Source organism: Notolepis coatsorum (assembly GCF_963971535.1).
Source record: "Notolepis coatsorum genome assembly, chromosome: 19".
Classification (NCBI taxonomy): Eukaryota; Metazoa; Chordata; class Actinopteri; order Aulopiformes; family Paralepididae; genus Notolepis; species Notolepis coatsorum.
This window is the reverse complement of record NC_140183.1, coordinates 3,211,609-3,238,103: the sequence shown is the minus strand read 5'-3', so window position 1 is coordinate 3,238,103 and position 26,495 is coordinate 3,211,609. Positions and strand designations below refer to the sequence as shown.

The window sequence follows — 26,495 nt, the reverse complement described above, 5'->3', positions numbered from 1 at the left end:
TGTCTACATGTCTGTCTGTCTGTCTGTCTACATGTCTGTCTGTCTGTCTACATGTCTGTCTGTCTGTCTGTCTACATGTCTGTCTGTCTGTCTGTCTACATGTCTGTCTGTCTACATGTCTGTCTGTCTGTCTACATGTCTGTCTGTCTACATGTCTGTCTGTCTACATGTCTGTCTGTCTGTCTGTCTACATGTCTATCCATCTGTCTGTCTGTCTGTCTACATGTCTGTCTGTCTGTCTACGTGTCTATCTGTCTGTCTACATGTCTATCCATCCGTCTATCCATCTATCTACATGTCTGTCTGTCTGTCTACGTGTCTATCTGTCTGTCTACATGTCTATCCATCTGTCTATCCATCTATCTACATGTCAGTCTGTCTGTCTACATGTCTATCTGTCTTACTAAGTGACTATCTTTCTACACATATAGTGCCTTTTATCTACCTGCCTTCGTCTACCCGACTGTCTATCACATTTCTCCCACCTATGAACCAAGCGGGGGCCTGATTGGCTCTCGCCCTGATCGTCGTGACTAAATGTAAATAATCTCTAGAATGTGAACCAGGGCCAGCCTAGTACGCCTCAAGCTTGGCAACAGATGTGGGGGGGGGGAACGTTTAGGATGCATCTCAATAAGTCCATTCCTTTCTCAGAAAGCAACAAATGCGGTTGAGTCTGAATAGTCTGAAGTAGATTCCTTCCTCCTGGAGTCATTTCCTTTCTAATGTCCCATGCTTCACTGACACTGATCTGAAGAGGGGTCCAGGCAGTATACACACTGATCTGAAGAGGGGTCCAGGCAGTATATACACACTGATCTGAAGAGGGGTCCAGGCAGTATACACACTGATCTGAAGAGGGGTCCAGGCAGTATATACACTGATCTGAAGAGGGGTCCAGGCAGTATATACACTGATCTGAAGAGGGGTCCAGGCAGTATATACACTGATCTGAAGAGGGGTCCAGGCAGTATATACACTGATCTGAAGAGGGGTCCAGGCAGTATATACACTGATCTGAAGAGGGGTCCAGGCAGTATATACACTGATCTGAAGAGGGGTCCAGGCAGTATATACACTGATCTGAAGAGGGGTCCAGGCAGTATATACACTGATCTGAAGAGGGGTCCAAGCAGTATATGTATTGTCAGAATGTCAGTAAGATATTGTTCAAGATCCCCTGGAGTATTTAACTTGATGCTCATGACTACTGGACAATCTCCAGTCTCCTCGATTCCTCCCCTTTTAACTCGTCTGAAGTCAGCCGATGGATCTAAGCAAGATGGAGGACATTCAACCAGGAAGGTGGTTACTCCTGAGCAGTTAAAGGAGGACAGTCCATATAGAAAAGCTCAATAGGCACAGCAGTGGCCTAAAGGTTAGAGGCGGGGCTTGTGACCAGATGGTCGCGCCGGTTTGATTCTCTCTGGACCAGCAAGGATATCCGTGTGTGGGGTTTGGTGAATCCCCTATCCTCCTCCCTCAACAGCTAGGGCTGAAGAGCCCTTGAGCAAGGCACTTAACCTGATTTTGGACAAGTGTCTGTGGTTGTACTGGGCAGCTCCCAGGTGTGAATGTGTAGAACTGTGCGAGAGTGTGAAGCAGGGTGTTGCTGAGAAGAGCTCCATTGTCAAATCTTCCCTAGGTAAAAAAAAAACAAATCTTCCCTAGGTAAAAAAGAAAAATAAGTATAATAATAAAAAAAAAAATAGTTTCAGCTGAAAGGACAAAGATGAAGAAAGCAGAAGAGGTGTTTTAAGAGTCTGGTGAAGTCCCAGGGAGATGTCAAGAAATACACTCCTAATGCCACAAAGACGGCATGAGTACGGCTTTAGATCCAAAATACAACTTCAGACAGATTCAAAGACCCGTCTTGCATCCCTATTGGTCCGATTAGGCATAGAACTCCTTGGTGGGGGCCTGCTGATAGGCTGTCGGGGGCATCTTGGCGTCTCCCAGGTCATAGCTTCCCTCGTCCTTCTTCTTCATCCTGTAGACCAGCAGCAGGAGGAGGAAGAGCGCACACAGGAAGCCGATCACCCCGCAGGCTATCACCGCTGCAACACACAGAGAGAGGAAACATCTCAATATCAGAACACCAGCACCCCCGGGTGGCGCAACACTTAAGACGCACGCTGCGCCAATCGCAACGTCCTGGGTTTGAATCCGGCCCGGGACGAGTCTAGTTTTTTTACCAACGGATTTCCAGTTCCGCGTTCTGCGATCTGATTGGCCACCACGCTTCTAGGCCTCTTTTCTTTTGGAAAGAATGATAATTCTTTTATTTTTAATTTTTTTTTAATTATATTCGACTAAGAGGTTGGCCAGTCGACTACGGCTCCTTTCGACCGATTAGTCGACTAATCGATTAATAGGAGTCAGCCCTACTAAACGGTTTGCCAAAAATGTGTTCACCCAAACACAACACTTCTTAAATACACAATCTTGTTATGACCAAGACATTCCCTGAACACTAGAGGAAACATCTCAGTATTAGAACACCATCACCACTGGAACAGAGAGAGAGGAAACATCTCAGTATTAGAACACCATCACCGCTGGAACAGAGAGAGGAAACATCTCAGTATTAGAACACCATCACCACTGGAACAGAGAGAGGAAACACCTCAGTATTAGAACACCATCACCACTGGAACAGAGAGAGAGGAAACATCTCAGTATTAGAACACCGTCACCACTGGAACAGAGAGAGGAAACATCTCAGTATTAGAACACCATCACCACTGGAACAGAGAGAGGAAACATCTCAGTATTAGAACACCGTCACCACTGGAACAGAGAGAGGAAACATCTCAGTATTAGAACACCGTCACCACTGGAACAGAGAGAGGAAACATCTCAGTATTAGAACACCATCACCACTGGAACAGAGAGAGGAAACATCTCAGTATTAGAACACCATCACCGCTGGAACAGAGAGAGGAAACATCTCAGTATTAGAACACCATCACCACTGGAACAGAGAGAGAGGAAACATCTCAGTATTAGAACACCATCACCACTGGAACAGAGAGAGAGGAAACATCTCAGTATTAGAACACCGTCACCGCTGGAACAGAGAGAGGAAACATCTCAGTATTAGAACACCATCACCACTGGAACAGAGAGAGGAAACATCTCAGTATTAGAACACCATCACCACTGGAACAGAGAGAGGAAACATCTCAGTATTAGAACACCATCACCGCTGGAACAGAGAGGGGAAACATCTCAGTATTAGAACACCATCACCACTGGAACAGAGAGAGAGGAAACATCTCAGTATTAGAACACCGTCACCACTGGAACAGAGAGAGGAAACATCTCAGTATCAGACCACCATCACTGCGGCAGGAAAATCTTATTTTATTCTAACACGTGTCTGTACCTGCAGCACCTCCCTCTTCTCCTACATGTTTTACTGTATAAATATTTTAAATAAAATGTGTCCCAACACGCGTCTGTACCTGCCAGCACCTCGGTCCTCTCCCACATATTCTCAGATGTGACTTCCTTGGGGGATTCAACTTCGTACATCCTGCTGCCTCGCCCGTCTACCCCTCCTCCGGCCTCTTCACCGACGTCCTCTCTGGCCACTTCCACCACGACTTTTTTAACATCTCCCCCGTCGTCTTCCGTGATGGTTTCCACCCCATTGTCAGTCCACCCTGTGATTCCCTCCTCATATTCTGTGGTCAGAATATCGTTGCTGCCGTCTGTGGATGAGCTGGTTTGAGCGGTCGGTAGACTGAGGTAGTCGGGGTGCTCAGGGTAAACAGTCGTGGTACTTAAGAGATGCTTGGAGTCTGACGATCCTCCGATGTCTGGCAGCTAGGGGGAGAGAGAGGGAGAGAGAAAGAGAAATGGAGAGGGGGGAGAGACAAGAGAAATGGGGAGAGAGAGAGAAGAGAGAAATGGGGAGGGAGCGAGTCAAGAGAGAAATGGGGAGGGAGAAAGAGTCAAGAGAGAAATGGGGAGGGGGGAGAGACCAGAGAAATGGGGAGAGAGAGAGAGAGAGAGAGAGAGAGAGAAATGGGGAGGGAGAGAGTCAAGAGAGAAATGGGGAGGGAGAAAGAGTCAAGAGAGAAATGGGGAGGGGGGAGAGACCAGAGAAATGGGGAGAGAGAGAGAGAGAGAGAGAGAGAGAGAAATGGGGAGGGAGAGAGTCAAGAGAGAAATGGGGAGGGAGAAAGAGTCAAGAGAGAAATGGGGAGGGAGAAAGAGTCCAGAGATAAATGGGGGGGGGGGGAGAGACAAGAGAAATGGGGAGGGAGAAGGGAGAGAGAGAGAGAATGGGGAGGGAGAGGGGGGAAAGACAAGAGAAATGGGAGAAAGAGAGAGAGAGAGAGAGAGAGAGAGAGAGAGAGAGAGAGAGAGAGAGAAGAGAGAAATGGGGAGGGAGAGAGAGTCAAGAGAGAAATGGGGAGGGAGAAAGAGACCGGTATTAATAGAACATATTAATTATATTCTGGAGAACATTGTAGAGTATAATGAAATTGTACTTAACTAGCCATAATAAAAACACAAATAATAAGAAATATAGCTACAATTACAGGGTCCAAGCTAAATGTATGGATTTAGAAGCATAGGAAGGATGTTAGGAAGCATAGAACGTATTAGGAAGGGTGATGTAAAGCATAGGACGCATGTTAGGAAGCATGGAAAGGATGTTAGAAATGGGTAAAGATTTATAAGAGTACGGAAAACACAGATTTGGACAAAATTCTAAATGGCGGAGAAATTAACCAAATCTGTTAAAAGTCAGTTCAACTTAATATGACTTACAGAAGAACATGAAAACATACCACGTGCATAAATTGCCACATAGTTGACAAACTAGAATTGGACACCTTGGTTGGGATTCAAACCAGTGACCTTTGCATCCTCAGTGTAAGCCACTAAGGATATGTTTTGTCAACGGCATTTTCACATTTTGAGCGAACAAAATGGCCAAACGGGAACATTATGGCTATTTAAACGTATTATGCTGCTACAGTGACTGCCTCGCTAGCAACTATTGGCCAAATCGCACCACCCTTTTCATGGTCACTCAGACCTCGTATCTACACAAGTCATGTGCACCAAATATGGTTGTGATAGCACAACGCTTTTCTAAGACTTAGGGTTGAAAAGTTACAGGCCAAAATGTAAAGTTTTGCAATCATTTTTGTCCGAGTAGTGGGTGAGATTTCCAACCTGTGGCGTTTTTTCTGAGACCCAGGTACTTTTAGCATGAAAGAACGACAATAATAACAATCCCAACAAATACAATAGGGGTCCAAGCAGCTATTGACTCCAAAGCACTTTCAAATGAGGTAATAGATAAACTAGAGAAACAGCCAAGCCACATGTAACAGCTACCTCATCAATATATACAGATATACAGTTTACAAAGAGAGACGTGAAGTTTGTGTAGGAAAGTAAGAATTATTCTACCATTATCTCCGACTCCGTCTCAGTTTCCTCCTCTGGGAGGATATACAATGATGTCACATCATCCTCCGCTGTGGTTGGTGGATTCCGGGTGGCGTCCTCTGCCGTGGTTGGTTGGTTGGGAGAAGTGGCCTGTGTTGTGGTTGGCGGGTCAGAAGGCACTACTTCCTGGTTGGGCGGGGCCTCCCCATTAAAGGAGAAGTTCCTGAGCGTGGCCTCGTTCTGGACGATGTCAATCAGAGCTGGAGAGGAGGAAGCGATCAGAGCCGATTAAAACACAGCGCTGGAGAGCAGGAATCAATCAAATCAAAACTGTATTACATTACATTGGTCTGGTTAATTATTTTGGGCTGGAGTTACATTAGAGCAACAACACAGGCAAAATGATTCACGAACATCTGTTCAGAATGTGTGCAGTCAGAACGAACGAACTGACGTGAGACACACAGTATTATGATGCCGCCATCTGCAGGTGAATAAATAGTGGTGGAGAGTCTATCCGACTCTCCTCTACTCCAGTGGTAGGAGTCGGTCAGGGTTGACTCCAGACATCCCTCAGTCCAGCGCTACTCCTGGGGGAAGTTGTACCGTTCGTATGATGACTTGGGGGACAGAGCTTCATGACAGAATAGTGAGGTAGGACAATCATTCATGACTTTATAAATTACCTCATTATAATATTACCTCAGTATTATAATAATCATTATCACAGTAAAAAAAGGAAAAAAGGCACATAATCCAGGGGGGATGACTGATTAATGACTTTCCTCACTTTGAGAGTCACGATTTTAATCTGACTGCACCACAGAGTTCACAGGTTAAACCAAGGTTAGACCAAGACAAGTCCAAGTCAAAACAGACTAGAGACCAAGACAAGTCCAAGTCAAAACAGACTAGAGAACAAGACAAGTCCAAGTCAAAACAGGTTACAGACCAAGTCAACAGAAATGTAGTGATGTCTGGTTGTGACAAATGAAGCTGGACCTTTCCATTCCCCGACGTCGGATTGTCTAAATCGCCATGGTAACAGATCAGAAAGTTTGAACCTGGTCGAGGGCAGAGTTTAGTTCAGTTAGCTGGATAACCTGCATGGCCACACCCTCGCAAAGAAATGCCAGCTCCCTTCCTGAAATAATTCTCACAGTCTAGATCCCATTATACCATTCTGAATTATGTTTTTGTGCTTCGTTCTTCTAGAGGGGGCTTTTGAAATGTAAAATAATAGACCTAAAAGGCTGATAATAAATCATATTCAGCCAATGAATTTACTTTGTCCTATATAATGCACGTCATATTTATACGCATACGGCGCTCGCGATTGCGACACACAGTTATTTTAATAACGGACTAAACGGATCATTGCAAATGTGAATCCCGCTGGGATATTTTTAATGAATGAAACCTATCTGGCGTTTGGCTCCGATTAGTTTAATATTCTTCGCTGTGTATTTGCTTAACGGAGCGCCCGGATTGTGTTTCATTCAAGCATACATTGAAGCGTCTATGCACGGATTGTGGATATGAATTATGAGGAATCTGAATCTGTGGATTGTTTAATTGTATCACTGTCACTGTGACAGTGTCACACGTTATTGTGATATTGTAACTGGGTTTAACTTTAAAATATATGAGGAGATGTGCTGTTTGATGGATTTGATGACGTGACTTGATAAATTGAATGAGCGTTTGACGATTTTGATTAATGAATTTGAGAAAATGCATTTATCTTTTCAAGCACCGTTATCTGATGATGAACATGAGGTGTCACTGGTATAAACCAAAGGTTAATCAATTCATTCAATGCATGTATGGATTAGGTCCGAAACAGATTAAAACCTGATTAATAGTGTAACTGCAAGCCTCCCTCCAAGCCTCTCTTTGGGAACCATGTATAATATTTATATAGTACATAATAAATACCTAAGCACATACAGTACAGATATCCTCATAACATAATTTGTATCAATTAGATATACTATTTGGGCTTGTTTTTATCCTTATTCTGAAAGAGTTGAACTAATTATTTTCGCTAGCAAGATCTCATTTGATTATTCATTCCATTAAGCCTACTGCCAGCAGGCACATTTAAAGAAATATAATCTGATTGATTGGGGTAATGAGGGACTTAAAATTAGCCTATAGATTATGCATTTAATTTGTCGGCGAGGCTATTGAGCCGTACTGTATTGTACCCATTCTGAAATCTTGTTAATAAAGTTTTAAATCAATCAATCAATCAATCAATGCAGTTAGAAAATCAGGATTTCTGCGATCGACACTTGCTGTCTTTTCAGGTGAGGCGGCCGCGCGCAATTATCCTGAGTATCAAGTCTGGTTCGAATTAACGAGAGTGAATCAGCGTTCGAGGAACATAAAGCCTGGATTCAAACATCCCGTTAATTGAATCTGGATAATGGGACTTTTGATCGAATTAGTCTTAGTTGAACCAGGTACGGGGAATAGGGCCCTGGTCTGACTGCTGATTTGACAATCTGTCAAAAACACAATGAAACGCAAACAACAATGGACAAAAGCAAAACAATTTGGCATTTTACTGACCAAATTAAATAGCTGATGAAGGGAACACTAATGTAGACACTATATTTCTAAAATGAACAAAAACAATTCTTGATTGACTTTAGGAGTACAAATGTATAAGAATGATCTATAACAGGGCGGCTACGTGGCGTAGTGGGCAAGGCGCTCGCCACGAATGACGGAGACGCTGGGCTTGCCTGTTCGAGCCCAGCGCTCCACATTGCTTTCAGTTTAGCTGGTCGTCCGTACTAATACACATTGGCCGTATTAGGGGGTGGGAAACTGATGGGTGGGGATCGGGCGTTGTGGACAGCGACTCCTACAGGTCGGTTGGTGCGCCTGCGCAGTAGAATCAGGAAGTGTCGGGGGCAGCGTGAGCCTCCCACACGTTACTCCTCGCCACTGAGAGATCGAGCTGCGCAGGTGAAAAGATGCGACTGCTGTTACCTCAAGTACCGGAGGGGACTTGTGCTATGTATGACTTAGTCCACATTGCAGCCGGCTTGTGGGAGGCAAGAAACAGCGTCCGTGACAGGGGAGGGTTGAATTGGATGATACGAAATTGGGATGGGAGAAAATATAGAAAATGGGAGAAAAAGTGGATAAAAAAAATAAAATAAAAGATCTATAACAGACTTTAGGAATAAGAATTAATATAAGTGACTTTAGGAATAACAATTTATAACTGACTTTAGGACTTATGAGTAAACAGAGGGACTTACAGACAACATCTCCTGATCCAGAGCCTGAGTTGAAGTCTTCGTCATCTTCGTCATCTACAGGGAAGTCACCTGATGAGCGGCCTTCAATATACAGGTCATCTGTTGATGGAGAGGGAGGCTGAGACCGGACGAGGAGCTGGAGGGAGGGAGGGAGGGAGGGAGAGAGGGAGGGATTCATTATTTATCAAACCACAAAGAATTTATAGATTCAATGATGAAACATTTAAAATGCGTTCAATCATGAATGAATGAATGAATTGTATTCTCCACATTCCTCCAAACAAATCACGGTATATCAAGCTCCGTCAAACAGAACAATCTTTAATGAAAAATAAATTATAAACAAAAAGTCAAGTGCAATTTAGTTAGTTAGTTGACATGTTAAAAAAAAAAGGAGTAGAGGGAAGCTAAGCTTATTGATCCCTACCCCCTTACATTTCCATTAATTTTACTTGATATATAACATAATTTAGTATAATACATTATACTTTTACTTACAGTATAGTACAAAAAGAAAAAACGTGAGTCTCTTGACAGCAGTAAATACAGTACAACACTACATAACACAATATAACATAACTTTGTTTATCCGCATTACTAATTTCTTCAAATCGGCATTGAAAACAAAACATGAGGGACAGAAATCTGTGCTTTCTCTGTGGAGTGTGCATGTTCTCCCCGTCCTCCTCGGCGCATTGGCATTATAACTGGAGTTGGTCCTCCTAAATCATTAGTATGATGCTTAAATGCAGAGGACAAATTCCTGGCATGTGTAAAAGTAATTGGCAAATAAAGACATTCTAATTCTAATGCAGATGAAAGCCTGTCCTCCCGCTAGCTCATGTAGTAGTGTGACAGTAATGAGTGAAGATGATACACAGAGAGACAGAGACTGACAGCTTCAAACACGGGACAGGGAACAGACATGAGGAGACGCATGCGCACACACACACACACACAACACACACACACACACACACCTCTTCTCTCATCCTCTGCTTCACATATTCACTCCGATTGCTAGCTTAATTTTTGTATTTGCCCATTAACCTGCTTAGAAAATGTCTATGTGACAATTGTTCTTTCTCTGATGTCAACACAGGAGTTGGGGAAACTTTCAGCCCCCATATCCTGCTACTGTGTATATGTTGCAAGACGTACATCTTGTATCGTGTACCCGTTTCATTGTAACGATGAAAGTGCCCGTTGTCAGGGCAACACAGGAAGCGCGTTTCCTGTTGGAAATTGCACGTTTGCATTTTACATAGTACAGACATGGCAATGTCTGAATTCTAGTATTTGTAAGTAGAAAAGGTAACCACTGCGCTCAGACAGGTGCGTAGGGAGTAGGGACCGCACTCGAGGAATATCGTTATTTTATTTTAATATGCACAATTTCTATATGCACAAAACGTTTTCGACCGCCGTCCGGCCTTCATCAGTGTGCAATGAATAGGTGCAACAAACAAGCCTTAAAGGGGACATGCATTGCTATTCCTTGCACTATTTACACAATTCCTGTGAGTCTATGGAAGACATCTGTAAGGTTTCTAAAAAAAAATAAAAAATGCATTGTTTTATATTTCTAAATATAGAGTACTCAAAAGCATCATTTTTCAGCCTCAGGATTTCAGGCTGTTATTGGATGGGCTCCGCCCATAAGGGCTTTCAGTGAGAGTCACCCACACAGCGTGATACATACGAGAGAGAGAGAGAGAGAGGAGAGATGCGTCCCCGACACACACACAGTCAAGTTTGTGTGTAAATGCTCCGACGAGGGAGAGAGATGTCGCACACACATTTTTACACACACTTCTGCATGCGGTCCCGCCGGTCCCTCTCTCTCTCTCTCTCCCTCTCTCTCGCTCGTTCTCTGCGAAAACCCGTTTGAGGAAGTGTCGGGTTACACTATGCGCTACAACCAAATCAGCACCTTATTCACGTCAGCAATACCGTCAAATCAGAACAGCTTAGTTGAGTGAGGGAAGATCTCATGAACTCGAGACTAGACTGATGAGTCAATATGATAATTAACGACACAGACCACATTGATAGAATCCTCAATTGCTAGGAAACAATGCTAAACACTGGAAAAAGCCATATAATGCATGGGACCTTTAACTAGGCTGTAGTTGACAACATGCAGTTGGAAACAATCAACAATCAGCAACAGGCTAGGTTGACATCATGATCAGTAATTAGCAGGGCTAGATTGAAGGTAGATATTTCATCACAGTATCACATGAATACGTAATGGCTATACATATGAAACAATATACACATATTAATATATACATATTACAATACAATATTTACAAGTCTGTATGGAATAGGGCTGACCCCTATTAGTCGACTAATCGGTCGAAAGGAGCCGTAGTCGACTAGCCAACATCTTAGTCGAATAAAACATTTATTTATTTTTTATAATATATATATTTTTTTACCATTCTTTCCAAAAGAAAAGAGGCCTAGAAGCGTAGCTAACGCTAATGGCACGCATACCAGAGGCTAACTGCCTACGAAAATAGGCACAGAGGCATTGAAAGAGGATTTCACCCATCTAATGAACACACTAGACTAGACAAATATCAAGATGTATCAAATCAAATCAAATTTATTTGTAAGGCCCGACAACGCACGTTAATGTCCCCATGGGCCGGACACGTCTTCTTTAACACTTTGACTGCCAGGGGGCGTCTTTAGACGTCTTTGCTGGCGATGCTAAAGTTGCCGGGGGACGCTTTACGTCGTCTTTATATCAATATTTCAAAAATCTGCGATCTGATCCATAATGTCCCTCCGCTGGCCTGAGACACAAGTGTGATCTCCTCTCAATCCTCTAGCGGTTCAAGACCGCCATCTGGTAGCCGATCGGCAGATCGAAACCGGATGTCAACCTTTAACCCGGTAGGACTCACTCCATATGGGGTCCGGGCACTCGCTAATGTTAGAGAGACTCCGTCTTCACACAGTGAACATCGATCGCTGCAAATAACTCGAAAAAACAACATGATTTGGACGTATATATTATTATACAACCTGGAAATGGACCGACTATTTCAACATCCCATAATGGAAAACTGTCTACCCCACGCTGATCGCCCAACGGCCCGCGGAGACTGGGGTGAGTTTTAGCGTGTAATATTACCGTGTTCGACACTAACTGCTATGATGAACATTTGACCCACATTAGATGATTGGTATAACGCTGCCCACGGAATTATAAACGCCCCCTCGCCCATCCGGTCAACATCAGATGACGTGTAGTAACTTCTAGAAGTAAGTCTAGTTGGAATTTTTTATATCGCCCCGATTGCCATCAAACTGTATTTCATCATCAATATAATGCATTTGGGGCTATATATCACGTTCTGGAGAAAGCTGCAGAAAGAGATGAAAACATACTTATACATTAGACCATACTTTACTATGAATATGTGAATGAAAAAGTTTAACGTTGCTACACAATGAACAATACATATAGGACTTTGAATGGGCCCTAATAATGGCAATGTAGCAATAGAATTTAAAAAGTTATAGCCCTGCAAAGAAGGGGACTTTCTCCATAGACAAATAGCGCTGGCAATCTATGGTATATCATTAATTTAACCTTAGGCAACCAAAGTGTTAACACTTTGGATGCCCAACCCGAGTTTTCTCGGGTTTACCCCCCGCGGGTTGAATGCCCATAACGAGAATATTCGTTTTTTCTCTTTTTTTTTTATTAGCGATCTGAATTCATATTTCATCAACCGAGTCTACCGTTGGAAAATCAGCCACCCCAGGCGCTCCGATGTGAAAAAAGTGCCCCCTATCGTCTCCCAGATGGTAATTCACCCTTTTGGATTGGACTCAATGAAAATTAATGAAAAAAAGAGACCCGGACTCCACATTTGACTTCTCACTCATGTAACCGGGGTCGATCAGCTTCATGCTGGACCCTCAGTGCAGCGGGGATTATGTGTTTTTACAGTATACGCGGTGGATCAATAAAAGGATCGAATTTCGGAATGGCGATCAGGAATTGGAATAATCCATTTGGATACCATCTGATCTCGGGTAAGGAATCTATTTTACCAGTATTAGGATAATCAGACCCGTTTTCACGGAGATAAGCTTTTTCTTTTTTTTGTGATATGGCTGTTTGACTCTAAGAGCGATCAGGAACTGAGAGAATCGATTTTCAGCGCGCGGCACTAGCGTGCACACGTACACATATACTATCGATAATCTAGCGTTTATTTGAAAGCGATTCATAAATAGGCCGACAAATGACAACGATTATCATGGAATCCTCTTTTTTTCGTGAAAACAAGGGGTTTTCTAAATGCTATGAAACGGAAATTAACCGACAAAAAAACAATCTGCTTCGACAATGCAGAGGGGTAGAAGGAAGAACGTAAAGGACTTAGGCTTTGGTTTCACTTTGAGGAAATATCCTGAATCGCGTGTAACATTTCTCACAGCGTTCCAAAGATGATTAAAACTATTTTCCACTGCTCCAAATCAAGAACATAAGTATGGTCTCGAGTATGTTTCGATGGCGCACATGATGGTTATGTCAGTTTAACGATCAGATACAGTGAAACTGCTCAACCGGAAGAACGAGCAGTAACATTGGTTCTCTCTGTGGCCAGGGTCGTAGAACACCAGTAATGTAGGAGGGACCGGTCTGGTTACAGAGAACCAGGGTGTTTTGTAACTCGCAGGCGTCGCAGAGATATTGAGAAACAAAAACGTTTTCTCCATAAGCACAGCATTCCTAAGATTTCCAAGATAAGATAAATTGGGATTTTTATATCAATACTTGGCGTCGAGGGCGGGGCCGGCATCATGGAGTGAGGTCACAGATCGCACCTGCTCCCCTAAACTTTTACAAACCAATACTTTTATTGCCCCACTAGTTTTTTTTTTTAATTGGTGATTTCGACTATTTATTACTTTTATGACAAATATGGCGAGCAAACAAACTAATAGGCACGGTGATGCGTCCTTGGTAGCCGACAGGGTACAACAACCCCAATCACGAAGCCACTATAGCCCGATTGCTATTAAGCCGTTTCTCATGGAGCTGATGGAGAAGCAATTGGAAAAACAATTAGAGAAGCTATTCGAGAAGCACTTTCACACCCATCACCTGGCGGTATCAGCTGAGATAAAAGAGGCCATTCAACCCTTGGATGGGAAATTTTAAATGCTCCACACACGAAAACCTTGGGACAATACAAAAAGAGATTGTTTCACTCACGATAGAAGCTAGCGGATTATAGCCTAATGACTTCGTTATGAAGGATACAGACCAACTAAATTTGTATTACAATGGTTCATTTGTGACCTTCGGACTGTTCAGTTGAGCCAGGTGAGCCGTGAGAGTGTGGCCGGAGAACTATATTTCATTAAACTAGCCGGGTATGTTTTGTTCCAAGTTCGTTTTTTGGGCTGGCGGGTTATGTTGGGCTGAGCTGTTAGCTCGCCCATTAGCCTAGATATGCAAACTACAATGGCCGACATGTTGTGTGGGTTGATGGTGGATGGCCCTTGGATGGATAGGACTTTTTTGGAACACTTTGGATAAAAGCGCTATATAAATGCACTAGGGGTGTAACGGTACGTGTATTCGTCCCGCGAATTTACGGTACGGCCGTCACGGTGCGGCACGTGCTGCCATACGACGAATACGCCCCACAGCGCAAACACGTGAGTCGCACATGCAGGCACTCGCGAGATCCGTGCGAGAACAGCGCGCGTGGCCGGGCACACCGAGTCAGACTTCAGAGCGGGCGAAAGTGCACCGAAGGAAGGCACATCTACATTGGAACAGCTGCAGGGTCATTACAATTTTACAGTTTTCTTTCGTTTTCTTGTTCGCCCAATAAAGTTAACCAAATGAAACCAATGGAAAGAAACACACACGCGTCGCCGACACACACACACACGCGCCAACAAACACATCAACATTCTCCCCCGCCGGACTCACAGGCACAGATCATCAAATAAAAAAAAGAAACATACTTTTCCGGACAGATCATCTGAGCTCCACGGTGTTTAAATCCAAATAATCCTCTGCCATTGTTGTAATATGTCATCTGTTCTCTAGTATTCAGTCTCGTCGTGAAGTTAAATTCTCTCTAGAAGTGAAAATGAAACTTAGCAAGGATAAGTTGTTAAAGGGGCAGTAGGCAAGTGGATGCCTGAACACAGAAGGACACCAGTATCACCGACTACCACGGCAAGCCTATAGAAAATTATTCTATTTAATAATAATAATTATAATAAATATAATATAAATACATTAAAAAATTTTTTTTTAAATGTATATTAATAATTATAAATATTTTTTTTCTGTTGTACCGAACTCGTACCGAACCATGACCCCAATACCGAGGTACGTACCGAACCGTGGCTTCTGTGTACCGTTACACCCCCTAAAATGCACCATTTACATCTTTTGATAACGATGGCAGGCGCCGACCCCCTGAAACCAGCGTCACCGAGCCTCACTGAATTAATATGGTACCTTATGAATCTAAATATAATTGACTCAGGTCGTCATCATCATCACTGTCGAAGCCTACAGCCCTACTGCTGCTCGCATCCAAACACCACTGTGTTCATACATCATGGCTTGTGTTACTGTTGTTCATACATCATGGCTTGTGTTACTGTTGTTCATACATCATGGCTTGTGTTCATACATCATGGCTTGTGTTACTGTTGTTCATACATCATGGCTTGTGTTCATACATCATGGCTTGTGTTCATACATCATGGCTTGTGTTCATACATCATGGCTCCTGTTCATACATCATGGCTCCTGTTCATACATCATGGCTCGTGTTCATACATCACGGCTCGTGTTCTACAGCACGGCTCTCACAACCGGTTGCATGGTTTACAACATGTAGACACTTGAAAAACGCAACTAAAGCCAGACCGGCCTTGTTGACAGTGAAATAGAAGCACAGGGGAAGATTTGCTACGCAAAGAAAACACACACACACACGCACAGGGTGAATACAGCCCATTGAAACCTTGGGAATGTCTGGTATGTGTGCAGTATGGTTCCACTAGCACAGGTGCTGAAGGGGGGGGGAGAGAGAGAGAGAGAGAGAGACACAGAGAGAGAGACACAGAGAGAGAGAGAGAGAGAGACACAGACACACAGAGAGAGAGAGAGAGAGACACACACACACAGACAGACAGACAGACAGAGAGAGAGAGTCAGACAGACAGAGAGACAGGCAGACAGACAGACAGACAGACAGAGAGACAGGCAGACAGACAGACAGACAGACAGACAGACAGGCAGAGAGAGAGAGTCAGACAGTCAGACAGACAGACAGACAGACAGACAGACAGACAGACAGACAGACAGACAGACAGACAGACAGACAGACAGACAGACAGACAGACAGACAGACAGACAGACAGACAGACAGACAGACAGACAGACAGACAGACAGACAGACAGACAGACAGACAGACAGACAGACAGACAGACAGACAGACAGACAGACAGACAGACAGACAGACAGACAGACAGACAGACAGACAGACAGACAGACAGACAGACAGACAGACAGACAGACAGACAGACAGACAGACAGACAGACAGACAGACAGACAGACAGACAGACAGACAGACAGACAGACAGACAGACAGACAGACAGACAGACAGACAGACAGACACACACACACAGACAGACAGACAGACAGACAGACAGACAGACAGAGAGACAGACAGAGAGAGTCAGTGAATAATTTAGTAAACTCAGCTCTCTGAAAGAACCAGGATGACCTTCACAATTCTATTATGTTGAGAAATTAAATTAAACTACACTATATGAATGAGTCAACACTTCAGTTTTCACTGGAGTTCACTCACAAACCAGTAAAATTACATTTTGTAATTATATCCCTGAGTTATCGGTTTACCCTGATTGCCGCAGACTTTTCTTGTTAACCGAAATAGCGTTCATGTGAATCTTTTCAAAAATGCGTGGTGCACATTCATCATGACCCCTAGAGGATGAACACCCAACTAATACTCAACAATAGCAGCTAGCCTCAGCCATCTCTACACCCAACTAATACTCAACAATAGCAGCTAGCCTCAGCCATCTCCACGCCCAACTAATACTCAACAATAGCAGCTAGCCTCAGCCATCTCCACGCCCTTCTAATACTCAACAATAGCAGCTAGCCTCAGCTAGCTCCACACCCAACTAATACTCAACAATAGCAGCTAGCCTCAGCCATCTCCACGCCCAACTAATACTCAACAATAGCAGCTAGACTTAGCTAGCTCTACACCCAACTAATACTCAACAATAGCAGCTAGACTTAGCTAGCTCTAATACTCAACAATAGCAGCTAGCCTCAGCCATCTCCACGCCCAACTAATACTCAACAATAGCAGCTAGACTTAGCTAGCTCCACGCCCAACTAATACTCAACAATAGTAGCTAGACTTAGCTAGCTCTACACTATAGTCACTGAGGCAGATGCGATGCGCATCTCGATACGGTGCCAACGATACGATACATTAACGATACATTTGAAGCACCGGGCGATGCGATGCGATACAATACGATTCACCCCCTGTTGAGATACGATACGATTTGATTCAACCTAATGCGATTCGGGGCGATACGATTCAACACGATGCAAAATAATGATACAATTTTATGGTATGACAGAGGATTTGGTTGTATTCCTTATATGCAGCTTATATCATTATTAAAAATAAAATAATCTACTGTAAGACAATTTATATAAAAACTCTTGGGTGCCTAAGAAGACTTTTGCATAGTACTGTGTTTTCTATCCACTTTAGCTAAAAACACACACACACAATGTATATACACACTACTGTGAGACAATAATAATAATAATAATAATAATAATGGCTTATAGCAGACTTAATGATTTTATAATATTTCAGATAATGAAATTAAATGTTTATCATCAACCCAATTAGTATTTATATTGTAACGTTTGGCCACTTTAAATCATTGAACAGACAGAGAGAGAGAGAGAGAGAGAGAGAGAGAGAGAGAGAGAGAGAGAGAATTTGTTTCTCTGTAAAGAACTTCCTATTTGGAATATGGTACCTGGGCTCCAAAATGTGGAGGAGGTGTTGGAAGCCCTCGTTCTCGGTGACACTGTATGGCTGTATATCTTTTAGGGCTGACCCCTATTAATCGATTAGTCGACTAATTGGTCGAAAGGGGCCGTAGTCGACTGGCCAACCTCTTAGTCGAATATAAATAAATTATAATTTTTTTTTAAAGATTTTTTTTTTTATAATTTTTCCAAAAAAAAAGAGGCCTAGAAGCGTGGCTAACGTTAATGGCACGCATACCAAAGGCTAACTGCCTACGAAAACAGGCACAGAGGCACTGAAAGAGGATTTCACCCGTCTAATGAACACACTAGACTAGACAAATATCAAGGTGTATCCATCAGTGGACCAATTGCATGTTTTTGCACAGAGGACAAGAAGCCTTCAGTCGACTCCTTCAGACATTAAGCACCCCCCACAGCCAAAATGGAATGATGAAACAAACAAACATTTTTAAATTATTACACTTTTTTTTTTTGTATTAATTTTTTTTTAGTCGACCAATAGTCGACTAACGGCAAATTTTGGCCAATCCTAGTCGACCATCCAAATCCTTAGTCGGGGACAGCCCCAATATCTTTACAGATAAAGTAGGCGATAGCGTTTGTTATTGCCTTTGAACGGGTAGACTCGTTAGCCGGCGGAGGGTGAAAAAAAGCTGCCATCTCACCGGTCTCGCTGCCACTGGGCACAGTGGGCAGTGAATCCGAGGCAGCCCCACACATACTAGTATTATTCCACACCGTGTCGCCTCTTTATGTGCGTCGCCAGATTCGTTGTACTACTCCTCGTGTACTTTATTGGGACACGCGGCATCGCTTGCAAATTGCTTTGCGATTTATCAAGTTGTCCCGTCTTTTTTGTAGAATCCAAAGTATTGCCAAACGTTAGATTTGTATGTACCTTTCGGCGCGCTGTGTATCTCTTTCTCGACTTCCATTGTTTGTTGATAACCGTGACGCGGCTCTCGCCTTCCGTAGTAGCGAATCAAAGATAGTGTCTGCTCCGCCGAGTGCTGTGCGCAGCGCGCAGTGCACTCACTGCCGACAGAAGTGGACGAGAGAAAATGATATGAATGAATCGGTTTTGACCGATGCAAAGGCACTACAACAAGATGCATCGCGAGTTCAGCCTGAATTGTAGCCGATGCGCACTTATTCCACCGGTGCACTCGCATCGTGAACGTTTATGCCGGTGCACCGATGCAAATCGATGAATCGTCACATCACTACTACACTAGGCTTGGGCGGTATGACGGTATTACGGTATACCAGGATATTTCGAAATCCCGTCGGTATGATTTTCAATACCGTAACGTCACAGACTGTGCGCCAATGGTTGTAGTGCACAGCACGCGCCAGCAGAGGGCAGGGCAGTCTGTCTTTCCCTCTCTCAGTCAGAGCTCCTGTTCCTGTTTTGAAATGGATTTGTGCATGAGTGGACTCGGGGTCGTCGGGGACACGTTGTTTGGGTAAGTAAGTTATGTTATGTTGCTGGGATATAAGATATGATGGGATATAAGATATGAATGCTGGGAGTGTATGTTTGGTAAACCGTTCCAGTTCGACTGTGTGTGTGCGTATTGGCTTCGCGATTCACTACATGGGTTTAACGGCTTAAGCTGGGTTTTGATGATCACTTAATCAATGCAGAATAAATTGTATGCGTCTGTGTGTAGTTGTGTACTACTGTCGTGAGTTTGTGACTCACATTGCTCTAATTTCAGCCTCCGTTATACGTTATTTGTTCCGTATGACTCGTTTCATATCCGTGTCTCGAACGTGCGCACTGTTTTAAAAAAAAATTGTTTACTTTGGCAACACGGGTTCAAGGTTGAAGAAAGTGCACTTTTAGGTTGAAAGAACGGTCCTAATGTCAACATATTTCAATATAAGCGCTATGTATGGTGATAACGAGTATATTGTTGTGTTAACTTAGCTCTTCCCTCCTGTTTTATACCCACTTTGACCCTTTGAACCTCCCACCCAGGGCAAACCTCCCTCTCAGGGCGCAGTTCCCTCTCTCAGGGTGCAGTTCTAGGCCAGTGGGTCCTACAGTTTTAAAGCCTGACAGTCTCTTGTTTGATACCCACACAGTTTAATACCTGACAGTTTTGAACCTGTAATAAAAAGCAATAGACAGAGTAAAATAATACAGTGCAATAATAGAATAGTAGAATAGATAGTACAATTATGCAATAGAATTGTACTGTCCAGAGTAAAATAGTGCTACAGTACAATCAACAGCGGGGTGTATTAGAAGGCTATGGTGAAGAGGTATGTTTTTAGCTTATTTTTGAAAATATTAAGAGATCTAGCTTCCCTAATGTCCATAGGTAGTGTGTTCCATAACTTTGGTGCATAGTTTGCAAAGGCTGCATCCCCGATTTTCCTTAGACTGTGGCTTGGAACCTTCAATAGACCAGTAGTAGATGATCGCAATGTTCTAGGAGGCAGATAGTTGACTAGAGAATTTGCAATGTAGCTTGGTCCTGTTCCATTTAGTGCTTTGTATATAAGGAGGAGGACCTTGAAATCAATTCTAAATGTTACCGGAAGCCAGTGTAGGTTAGCTAATACAGGAGTGATGTGGTCTCTCCTCTTGGTTCTAGTTAGTAGCCTAGCTGCCGAGTTTTGAATGAGTTGGAGTCGTTCTGTGTTTTTTTTTTTTTGAGGCCAGTAGCAGCTAGCAGCAACTAAAACAGATATCATACTATTAATGATATGCCGGTCATGGTCTTATTCAGGATAAGGCGTTTAAATGCACATTCATATTCTGGGGTATCATGAGATAGGGTAAGAAGGTTGCAAGGTTGCATTGAGATAAAGAAGATATGTGGAGGCAGGGTAAGGATGTTGTGTTGAGGTAGAGAGGATGTGTTGAGGTAGAGAGGATTAGGGGTGGGACGCGATATATCTATCTATTATCAATTATCAAATAGGATCGATGCAACGTAAAAAGATCGATTCATATTGCGAGCATATCCGCCCGGCTGCAACAACAACAGTAGCTCAGTGCAGCTCAGCGTGTGTAGACGTTAGACAGCATTGCTTCAGAGTCCACCCTATTTTGCCAGAAATAAGTGCCTGTTGTTTTTTTCCCCACAAGGGGTCAAATGCATCGAACATGCTTTCCATCCTCGCCATTCCTTTATGCCCACGTCGTGTTAAATACCGAAATTAACGTTGCGTTAGCGTGAGCTAACTAAGCTAAGCTGATGGAGCGATAGAGAGAACAGCAGAGGTCCACTAAGGACTGGGAAGGAGGGGGGGTTACTGCATTCTCGAGATAGTGGGGCTAACAGGATCTGGCCGGTACTGCACCTTCTGACTCCCAATATGCCTTTTCCAGCCAAAATACAGCGCTGTGATAGGATATTAATATCGGGGAAAAAAAGAAAAATTAACCAAAAACAGATTGTTTTTCATTTAAATGTCTGGAAGAGATGAAAAATAAAAATGTCAAATGATATTTCCATTGCCTTTTTTTGTTGATTTACTGATCGTGTTAAATGGGCATATAATATCGTCTCATATCGATCACAGGCACCCGAATCGAATCGTATCGACGTGGCAGACTTTGTGATATCGGAAAATATCGTATCGTTGTCCAAAGAATCGATATCGTATCGTGATGAAACTGGTGATTCCCACCCCTAGAGAGTGTGTGTTGAGGTAGAGAGAGAGGGTGTGTTGAGGTAGAGAGAGTGTGTGTTGAGGTAGAGAGAGAGGGTGTGTTGAGGTAGAGAGAGTGTGTGTTGAGGTAGAGAGAGAGGGTGTGTTGAGGTAGAGAGAGAGGGTGTGTTGAGGTAGAGAGAGAGGGTGTGTTGAGGTAGAGAGAGAGTGTGTTGAGGTAGAGAGAGAGGGTGTGTTGAGGTAGAGAGAGAGGGTGTGTTGAGGTAGAGAGAGAGGGTGTGTTGAGGTAGAGAGAGAGGGTGTGTTGGGGTAGAGAGAGAGGGTGTGTTGAGGTAGAGAGAGAGGGTGTGTTGAGGTAGAGAGAGAGGGTGTGTTGAGGTAGAGAGAGAGGGTGTGTTGAGGTAGAGAGAGAGGGTGTGTTGAGGTAGAGAGAGAGGGTGTGTTGAGGTAGAGAGAGAGGGTGTGTTGAGGTAGAGAGAGAGGATGTGTTGAGGTAGAGAGAGAGGGTGTGTTGAGGTAGAGAGAGGGTGTGTTGAGGTAGAGAGAGAGGGTGTGTTGAGGTAGAGAGAGAGGGTGTGTTGAGGTAGAGAGATGGTGTGTTGAGGTAGAGAGAGAGGGTGTGTTGAGGTAGAGAGAGAGGATGTGTTGAGGTAGAGAGAGAGGGTGTGTTGAGGTAGAGAGAGAGGGTGTGTTGAGGTAGAGAGAGAGGATGTGTTGAGGTAGAGAGAGAGGATGTGTTGAGGTAGAGAGAGGGTGTGTTGAGGTAGAGAGAGGGTGTGTTGAGGTAGAGAGAGAGGGTGTGTTGAGGTAGAGAGAGAGGGTGTGTTGAGGTAGAGAGAGGGTGTGTGTTGAGGTAGAGAGAGAGGGTGTGTTGAGGTAGAGAGAGAGGGTGTGTTGAGGTAGAGAGAGAGGGTGTGTTGAGGTAGAGAGAGGGTGTGTTGAGGTAGAGAGAGAGGGTGTGTTGAGGTAGAGAGAGAGGGTGTGTTGAGGTAGAGAGAGAGGGTGTGTTGAGGTAGAGAGAGAGGGTGTGTTGAGGTAGAGAGAGAGGGTGTGTTGAGGTAGAGAGAGAGGGTGTGTTGAGGTAGAGAGAGAGGGTGTGTTGAGGTAGAGAGAGAGGGTGTGTTGAGGTAGAGAGAGAGGGTGTTGAGGTAGAGAGAGAGGGTGTGTTGAGGTAGAGAGAGAGGGCGTGTTGAGGTAGAGAGAGGGTGTGTTGAGGTATAGAGAGAGGGTGTGTTGAGGTAGAGAGAGAGGGTGTGTTGAGGTAGAGAGAGAGGGTGTGTTGAGGTAGAGAGAGAGGGTGTGTTGAGGTAGAGAGAGAGGGTGTGTTGAGGTAGAGAGAGAGGGTGTGTTGAGGTAGAGAGAGGGTGTGTGTTGAGGTAGAGAGAGAGGGTGTGTTGAGGTAGAGAGAGAGGATGTGTTGAGGTAGAGAGAGAGGGTGTGTTGAGGTAGAGAGGAGGTAGAGAGAGAGGGTGTGTTGAGGTAGAGAGAGGGGTGTGTTGGTGTAGAGATGTGAAGCCTCCTCTAAAAGACTGCCTCAGCCCTTCTGGGCAGAGTGGACAGTAAATATAGGCCTTGTAGCTATAATATGTCATGCTGCCCGGTACAGTGTATGCAGTACATTCATAGTGACCAACCGGAAGAACTGACTCAGTAGCTGGGAACACACACACGTCACACGCCCATGCTCCACACACACACACACACACACACACACACACACACATGTATACACAAGCCATCTGGTCTTTACTGGTTACAGTAAAGATTATGAAAGCAAATCAATGTGCGCACACACACACACACACATGCATAAACACACATAAAATGCTGGGAACACACACACGTCACACGCCCATGCTCCACACACACACACACACACACACACACACACACACAATGTATACACAAGCCATCTGGTCTTTACTGGTTACAGTAAAGATTATGAAAGCAAATCAATGTGCGCACACACACACACACACATGCATAAACACACATAAAATACACACACACCATATCAATCACACACAGTGTGTAGGGGGGGGGGGGGGGGCAGAAAGAGAGTGAGAAAGGCGAGAGAGAGAGAGAGAGAGAGAGAGAGAGAGAGAGAGAGAGAGAGGGGTACAGCTGGAGATGTTGTGTAACAACAGAGCACACCTGTCATCATTAGCTAGCTGTCAGCAAACAGTGTGTGCTTGTGTGTAGTACTTGTGAGTGTATATGTGTGTATGTGTAGTATCTGTGTCCTGTGTGTATTATGTACAATGTACATGTGTGTGTGTGTGCACATGCGTGTTCAGCCACTGAGCCACTTCCTGTGTGAATGTACATGCAGCTACCAGTGGCCTCAGACTATAGATTAGGGTGAGGAGGAGAAAGAAGAGAAAGCAGAGAAGAGGAAGGTGATCTTAATGTTTTCCACACAGAGTGAACATTCTGCTAGGGTTTGTTTTATCCAATTCAGAGTGGGTGGGGGTTTACCACAGGGGGGGGGGGGGGGGGGGGGGGGGGGGGGGGGGGGGGGGGGGGGGGGGGGGGGGGGGGGGTGGGGGGGGGGGGGGGTGGGGGGGGGACGACGACGACGACAATACAACGGGCATCAATATTGTGTGCAGCTTAGTTACTTTTCTGCGACTGGCAACATACCTGCCGTCATTTGTGAAGTGACCTCCTGATTCGGTAAACAAACCCCACCACCACGAATTACTAGCTAATAATTCTGCGTTGCCGCTTTGTCCTGGGCATCTGTGCACAGTGTGCTGGTCGTGATGTGACTTAAATGTGATTTAAAACCGGAGCTCCACGTACTCTCAGTGGTCGTCTAGAACTCCATGATGTCATCATCAGGATGTATTCTACTGCTTTCAGCTTCCACAGTCTACACTCCAGACACCACATACTCCACATCACTGGAGTTGTGATGGTTCTCCCTCTCTCTCTTTCTGCCTGTGTCTCGCTCTCTCTTTGTCTCTCTGTCTCATTCTGTGTGTGTGTGTGTGTGTGTGTGTGTGTGTCTCTCTTTCTTTCTGCCTGTGACTCACTCTCTCTGGGTCTTTGTCTCTCTGGCTCATTCTGCCTGTCTGTCTGTGTGTCTGTCTCTCTCTCTCTCTCTTTTCTTTCCGCCTGTGTCTCACTCTCTCCGTGTCTTTGTCTCTCTGTCTCGCTCTCTCTGTGTCTATGTCCCTCTCTCTCTGTGTTTCCCGGTTCGATTCCAGCTCCTCCCGGCAGCGTGTCAAAGTGTCCTTGAGCAAGACACTTAACCCCCAACTGCTCCCGATGAGCAGGTCGGCACCTTGCATGGTCGCCTCCGCCGTCAGTGTGTGAATGTAGTGAGTGAACGGGGTGAACGTTTGATTGATTGATTGATTGAAAACTTTATTAACAGATTGCAGAATGGGTACAATACAGTACAGCTCAATACACACAATTGTTAAGGGGATGCAGACCAGAGAAAGACTTTCGTCTTGTTTACATCAGGGTCCCCCATTTTCAATTCATCAGGACATATATGACATACAGATAGTCAGTACTGCTACATCTATACATTTATGACATACCAGGTTTGCAACGTGAGGCATAAGTTGTAAAGCGCTTTGGATAAAAGCGCCATCACAAATGCAGTCCATTTACGTATAAATCATGCATCCATATTCCCTGTACTGTACTCTGCTGTAGCTAGCTAGCTACGACCGACACACAACCTAGAATACAGTCATCGGTTGACAGTCTTGTTGGGGACAGTTTTTTGGTAAACAAACTTTACCAACACAAACTACAGTTACAAATCACAGCAAATTAAAAACGCATATTTACTTGTTGTCTAGTGTCCGTCCCATATCAAGACTTCAGCCAGTCACAGACAATGTCATACATTCATTTGTTTTTGTGGTGGGGCTACCCATTTCATTAGGTTTGGATCACTGATTGTGGCTTTAAAGCTGAACTAAGTAGTGGGAGAGTGAACTAAAGTTGGTATTTTTAAACCCTACTTTGGGGCAGTGGGCTAACTTTGGTCTTTTTATCTTCTTTTTTTTTTTTACTCTTGGGCTACCGTTTTGTCATGGAATCAAAAACCTAACCTTTATTGTTTTGCCTCCAGACAGTGATGTGGAAGTCTCTCCAGATGAGTCATCATCCAAAACTTTTCCTCACTGTCGCAATAGTTTTCATTATTTAGTGACTGTTGGCATGTAGGCTACTCCTCTCTCTTATTAATAACCCAAGAAACATATCCTGAAACGTGTCTTCTTGGACAATACAATGAAATAAGTTAAATACACCATCATCATCACAATACTGATAGTATAAGTCAACATCATTTTTTTCAAGAGCCAATTGATTTAGTTGTTAAGTAACTAGATGTTTAGTAAAAAAAATAATACTACAACTAAATACCCCACAGAAACAAGTCACTGTTCCTTATGTAAGGCGCCTTTAAAACAAACCCAGGCCGAATATGGAAGAAAACTGAAAACAGCAAGAACAGAGAGATACTACTATATTTATTAAGATAAAACTAGGCTATTCAGTCAATGTTAATATCCATAACCTCGTACATGAATGCCATGAATCAGAGGAACCAGACAATCTTGCCAAAACGCGCACACAGGTAATCGTGATATTAATATCATATCTCACTGCCACTCCTAAAAGATCACGAATCAATAAACTTCGGGCAATAACAAGCAAACTCTCCAACTTACCTTTTCACTGACAAACCCAGTCGCCAACCCGATGACGAACAGCGTCCAAAGATTCCTCATATTTATTATTATTTCCCAGGAATTATGACGGTAAAAAAAAATCAAAGAATGAAAAACACTGAACACTTTTTAAAGGGAAACTAAACAACAATACAACAAAAAAAGTCGTAATAATAATAAAGTCGCCCGCCGTCGAGTTTCTGTTTATTATCACTCTTTTATATATATATCTGTCGTTTGTCAAATAATCTCTGCCGTTTGCGGAAAAGTCTCGTTCCCCAGAGAGACGCTTCTCGGATCGAATGTCTCTCAGACTCCTCTTTTCTGTCTGTTCCTCCTCCT

The 26,495-nt window shown here is 43.8% G+C and overlaps 1 protein-coding gene across 1 annotated transcript; it reads right to left on the bottom strand.

Annotated features, from left to right (window-relative positions):
* Positions 1 to 1,707: 1,707 nt before the first annotated feature.
* LOC311246700 (uncharacterized protein) lies at positions 1,708 to 26,495 on the bottom strand. Its single transcript, XM_084336917.1, has 5 exons — positions 26,154 to 26,495; positions 8,694 to 8,829; positions 5,437 to 5,675; positions 3,468 to 3,831; positions 1,708 to 2,057 (listed from the first exon to the last, which is right to left on the bottom strand). The coding sequence occupies exons 1-5, from the start codon at positions 26,211 to 26,213 to the stop codon at positions 1,894 to 1,896; spliced, it is 963 nt and encodes a 320-aa protein (XP_084193043.1). The 5' UTR covers positions 26,214 to 26,495; the 3' UTR covers positions 1,708 to 1,893.

Bases quoted from the DNA above. Each gene is read 5' to 3' on its own strand.
- LOC311246700 (XM_084336917.1), bottom strand. From the start codon at position 26,213: ATGAGGAATCTTTGGACGCTGTTCGTCATCGGGTTGGCGACTGGGTTT. The intron at 5,676-8,693 runs GTAAGTCCCTCT...CCTCCTCTCCAG, and splicing joins TGGATCAGGAGATGTTGTCT to CTCTGATTGACATCGTCCAG. The intron at 2,058-3,467 runs GTACAGACGCGT...TGTGTGTTGCAG, and splicing joins GAGGACCGAGGTGCTGGCAG to CGGTGATAGCCTGCGGGGTG.